This window comes from Buceros rhinoceros, unplaced genomic scaffold (genome assembly GCF_000710305.1).
Source record: "Buceros rhinoceros silvestris isolate BGI_N320 unplaced genomic scaffold, ASM71030v1 scaffold10424, whole genome shotgun sequence".
Classification (NCBI taxonomy): domain Eukaryota; kingdom Metazoa; phylum Chordata; class Aves; order Bucerotiformes; family Bucerotidae; genus Buceros; species Buceros rhinoceros.
In genome coordinates this window covers 34,175-38,056 of record NW_010410050.1, presented here as the reverse complement: position 1 = coordinate 38,056, position 3,882 = coordinate 34,175, and the positions used below count along the sequence as shown (strand labels likewise).

Here is a 3,882-nt window from a genome sequence, read left to right as displayed (position 1 = left end):
GGGGACGACACAGGCAGACCGTAACTCTACAGTCTGGGGGGTGGGGGGAAGGAACACCAGCAGCGAAGTTTGCAGAGTGCAATTCTGCAGCGTGGCAACAGCTTCTGTGTGAGCAGTACGAAACTTCTGGTTCTGCAGTGGGCCATCATGAAAACACTTTGCAGAAAGCTTAATGTATGGCAGAGAATTAAAATTGCAGATTTACTTCTGTCTATAAGGAAGATATGTTCAGCCAGAGGGGCTGAACTGGGATATCTAGGATATGAAGCAGCACCACCACATGCACAATCAATCTGTTTTCAGAGGATATTTTAAAATATCTGTATTCATTCATTGCATATTGATTAACCAAGCTTTTATTAGAAAAGGGAGCAGGGAGGCAAATTTTGGTCCTTTACAAACAAATATTAGGGATTTTCTTAGACTATGTTACAGGAAAGGGAAGTGGTTGACTACATATGATTTAGATGTTCCCTGTGAGTAGCCTATTAGTTTTGTTTCCTTTTTAAAGTTTTTTTTTTTTTTCTTTCCCAGAAGACTCGTAACTACATTTTGTAATTGCAAGAATGGGTTATGAAATCAGTAACCTTAAAGTTTCAGAGTAAGATGGTCTTTAAGAAACAAAACCGAAGCATGAGGTGAAACCTAGAACAGGGAACAGTTTTACAGCTGCCACTTTTAAGATTATTACTAACTTCTCTGGCAGTAAAGACTAAGAATTCCGGCAGAGGTGCTCGTTGTGTTTTTGAAGCAGCTGTAAGTAGTAGTTGACGTAGGAGAAGTGTTTCTGATCCCATTTACAGTCCAGCTTCTTTCCTTTGACAGGTCATTCTGGCTTCTGGTAGGACAGGTAGACAGTCTCCCAGCACCCTCCAGTGGTTTCCAGAGCACAGTGCAAGTGTTACATTCAGAGAAGAGCTTATTCAGAAAATGAAAAGGGGCTGGGGAAATTTCAAGCTTTATTTTCAGATTACGTACTGTGGAATTGTGGGGGTTTTTTGGTGACTTGTGTAAAAGATCTCGTGGTTGTTAGACATTACAAAGTGTTTTAGCACACATGTTCTGTGGAGCATAATGATATTCACACAGTTGCTTGCATTTGCAGGACATTAAACCATCTGCATCTGTCATTATTTCCAGTCTGTGTTTTATTGCTACCAGGATTAAGGAACCTGTGGGTGGTGACAATCATATGTACAGCAGTGACAGGGTGCTTCGGAGGAGACGGAGCAAAGACTACAGTGTTTGTCTATCAATTTAGAGACTCAATAATTTGCAAGTTGTTATAAATGTCTCCTCTGGCTGTGAGAGTCTTCCATTTCTTTCTCTCATTCCAGTCTCTAGAGCACCTTTGGAGTATTAACATGTAAGTTTCCAAGGAAAATCGCATCTAAGCACTTGCTTCTGTGTTATTTTTCTGTTCTTCGTGGCATACAATATTCTATCCGTGATATGCCACAGTATCATCAAACTGACGGTTGTTCATTTTTCTAGATCCTTGATGAAGGTAATAAAACATGATGCAATTTATTTTTATCTGTCTTGCCATCATGGATGTAGAGAGCCATAAGAACTGCAGAAGCTTCAAAACACATCAGGGATTAATTTATCAGTGGTAAGGAGGCATTAATGTGCTGTGACATGGTAGCACCTGCCAAAATTACCCACCCAGCTTTAGGCTGTATCAAGTCCTGGACTACGCAGCACAAGTAAAAGGGGCTGGTGCTCAATATACTGTTATCTCATAGCTTTTGCTGTGGATTTTCAAGCAATTTTTATTTCACATAACTGTGCTTTTATCCAAGCAAATCTGTGCTAACATTAACAGATAAATTTTCAATTTAAGCGTATTGCAAAAATACTAAAACAGTGAATTGTACTTTTCTGCTCCAGGGCAACTGAAATTGCTGGCTTATCTACTAACATTACTTGTCTAGTAGAAAATGTCAGTAGTCACATAGTAGTCTCTCTTCAGTGAAGCTAAAATACATCAGTAGGACAGGAAAATTACCTCAGCTATCACAGCGATCACCAGGAATAGAGCACAAAGTTTAACTGCATTTCTCCTTCTGAGCTCAAGCCATCATAACTGGAGTTGAGCGGAGAACTGGGACTGCAGCAGGGAAAAACACAAGCGCAGCTTTGGGGGATGCTGAGAGCTGTAAAACGCTCCCAAGCACTCTGACACCCGCGTCTGTCCATGTGAACAGGAGTCTCTCTCTCCCTGGTGCTTGTTTCGTTCTTGTATCCTGACTGGGCACACGAGGCGCTCTGCATAGTCTTCCAGTGCTCACCCAGTCTCCTGCCAGCCAGCTTACGTCTGGTGTGGTAACGCACGTGTGGATGGAACAGACGCGCAGGTATGCTGTCTTGTGGTAGAAGAAAAGGGGCCAGAGAGAGAAAGCAGAGTCTGGTAGGCCTTGGCTCCTTTTCTGGCAGCACTTGATCACAGTGTGTCAGCAAAAAAGGCCTGCTTTAGTCCGCTTCTGCTCACTCCCTCTCCTGATAGACCTTTCTTGTAAATCTCAGCAGAGGTTTGTGAGCTCGTCCTTTTCTTTTATTTATCTATCCTGCCTGTTGGTCGTTTGTTTTTTCTCTTTTTTTCCCCACCTACAAAATGTTTACATTTAGAAGAATGGGACCAGCATTCTTCCTTGACTTCAGAAATCCGTATTAAGAAGTTTTACTGGACCAGTCCCATTCAGATCAATACTCTAAGGCTTTTGTGTATGTTACAGAGAGTAAAATGGCTGTAATGAGACCACGGGTACACATGACAATGAAAATGTAGCACAGAAATCTTCTCTCCAGCATAGCATGAGAGTTGAGATGACAGAAAATTTCTGTTTAAGAACACAGTTCATTCCTCTTTATGTTCAAAGCTGATCTCTCACAATGCATCCACAGGTAAGTGAAGGGTTAAGGTAAAATCCTTTCTACCACCCGGACAAAGAAAACTTTTTCTTTGGAAAGAAACCCTGTTGCAAGGCTTAAATTGAATTTTCACTGCTAAAAGGATGAAAGTCTCCAGGTCATACGCTGTGTAATCTGGTGACTGTAATGATATGATGAGACTACGATGCCACCTTCTGTCTGACTGCTGAACACTTCCTACATGATCTACAGTAAATATAAGGCTCTGGGTTTTGGTTTATTACTTTTTTTTTTTAATGCCTCCCATTTTTCTAGACTGCCACAAAAAAAACCTTGTGAGCTTAGTTTTCACCCCTAAGTAGCTGTATCAGAAACTGAAATGAGGCAGGAGCTAGTAAATAAGCTGCTAGCTCTGTCTCTGTGTATTATGTAGGAAATAGTTCAGTTATTTAAGCCTTGTGTTCGTAAAATTCCGGCAAGGGCTAGAAAATGCTCCAGAAGTTGCATTTTGAGGCAACAGCTCTGAAATGTGCAAGTTTAACTGCCATTAAAGACTGAAATTTGCTTGACCTGCCACGTACTGCTCTAAAACTAATGGCAGGCAGAAGCATTTCTGTGAGTTAGCCCTCCTGGTGACACTGCACTGACATACCTCAGCTTTTACTGTGGGTGTGCTCCTTCGAAATGTGACTAGAAGAACGGCCCTATTGGTTCAGGGTAAAGCCTAGATGCCATCTCCAACACTATCCACAAGCAATTTAAGGAAAACCAATCAAAACCAAATTAGAAAAAAAACAAAAAAACAAAACCGCAACCCCGAACGAGGAAAACAAAGCCAAAGTCATACCTTGACAGCAAATTTATACCACTTTATATATGGCCAGAGTTTTTGATCCAGCCTTAGCACCTGGAAACTCGCCGGAGCCGCAGCCCAGGTGTGTTAGAGGTCCGTGTCCAGCGGAGGAGCAGCGTGGCTGTCCGGGGGTCAGCGCTGTGGCTCGCGGCCGG

General features: G+C 42.1%; 1 protein-coding gene across 1 annotated transcript in view; it reads left to right on the top strand.

Annotated features, from left to right (window-relative positions):
* Nucleotides 1-2,895: 2,895 nt before the first annotated feature.
* MARCH1 (membrane-associated ring finger (C3HC4) 1, E3 ubiquitin protein ligase) overlaps nucleotides 2,896-3,882 on the top strand; it is a 6,160-nt gene continuing 5,173 nt past the window's right edge. The window contains exon 1 of the mRNA XM_010135458.1: nucleotides 2,896-2,907. Coding sequence (XP_010133760.1) covers nucleotides 2,896-2,907 — 12 coding nt within the window. The remainder of the gene's footprint in view (nucleotides 2,908-3,882) is intronic.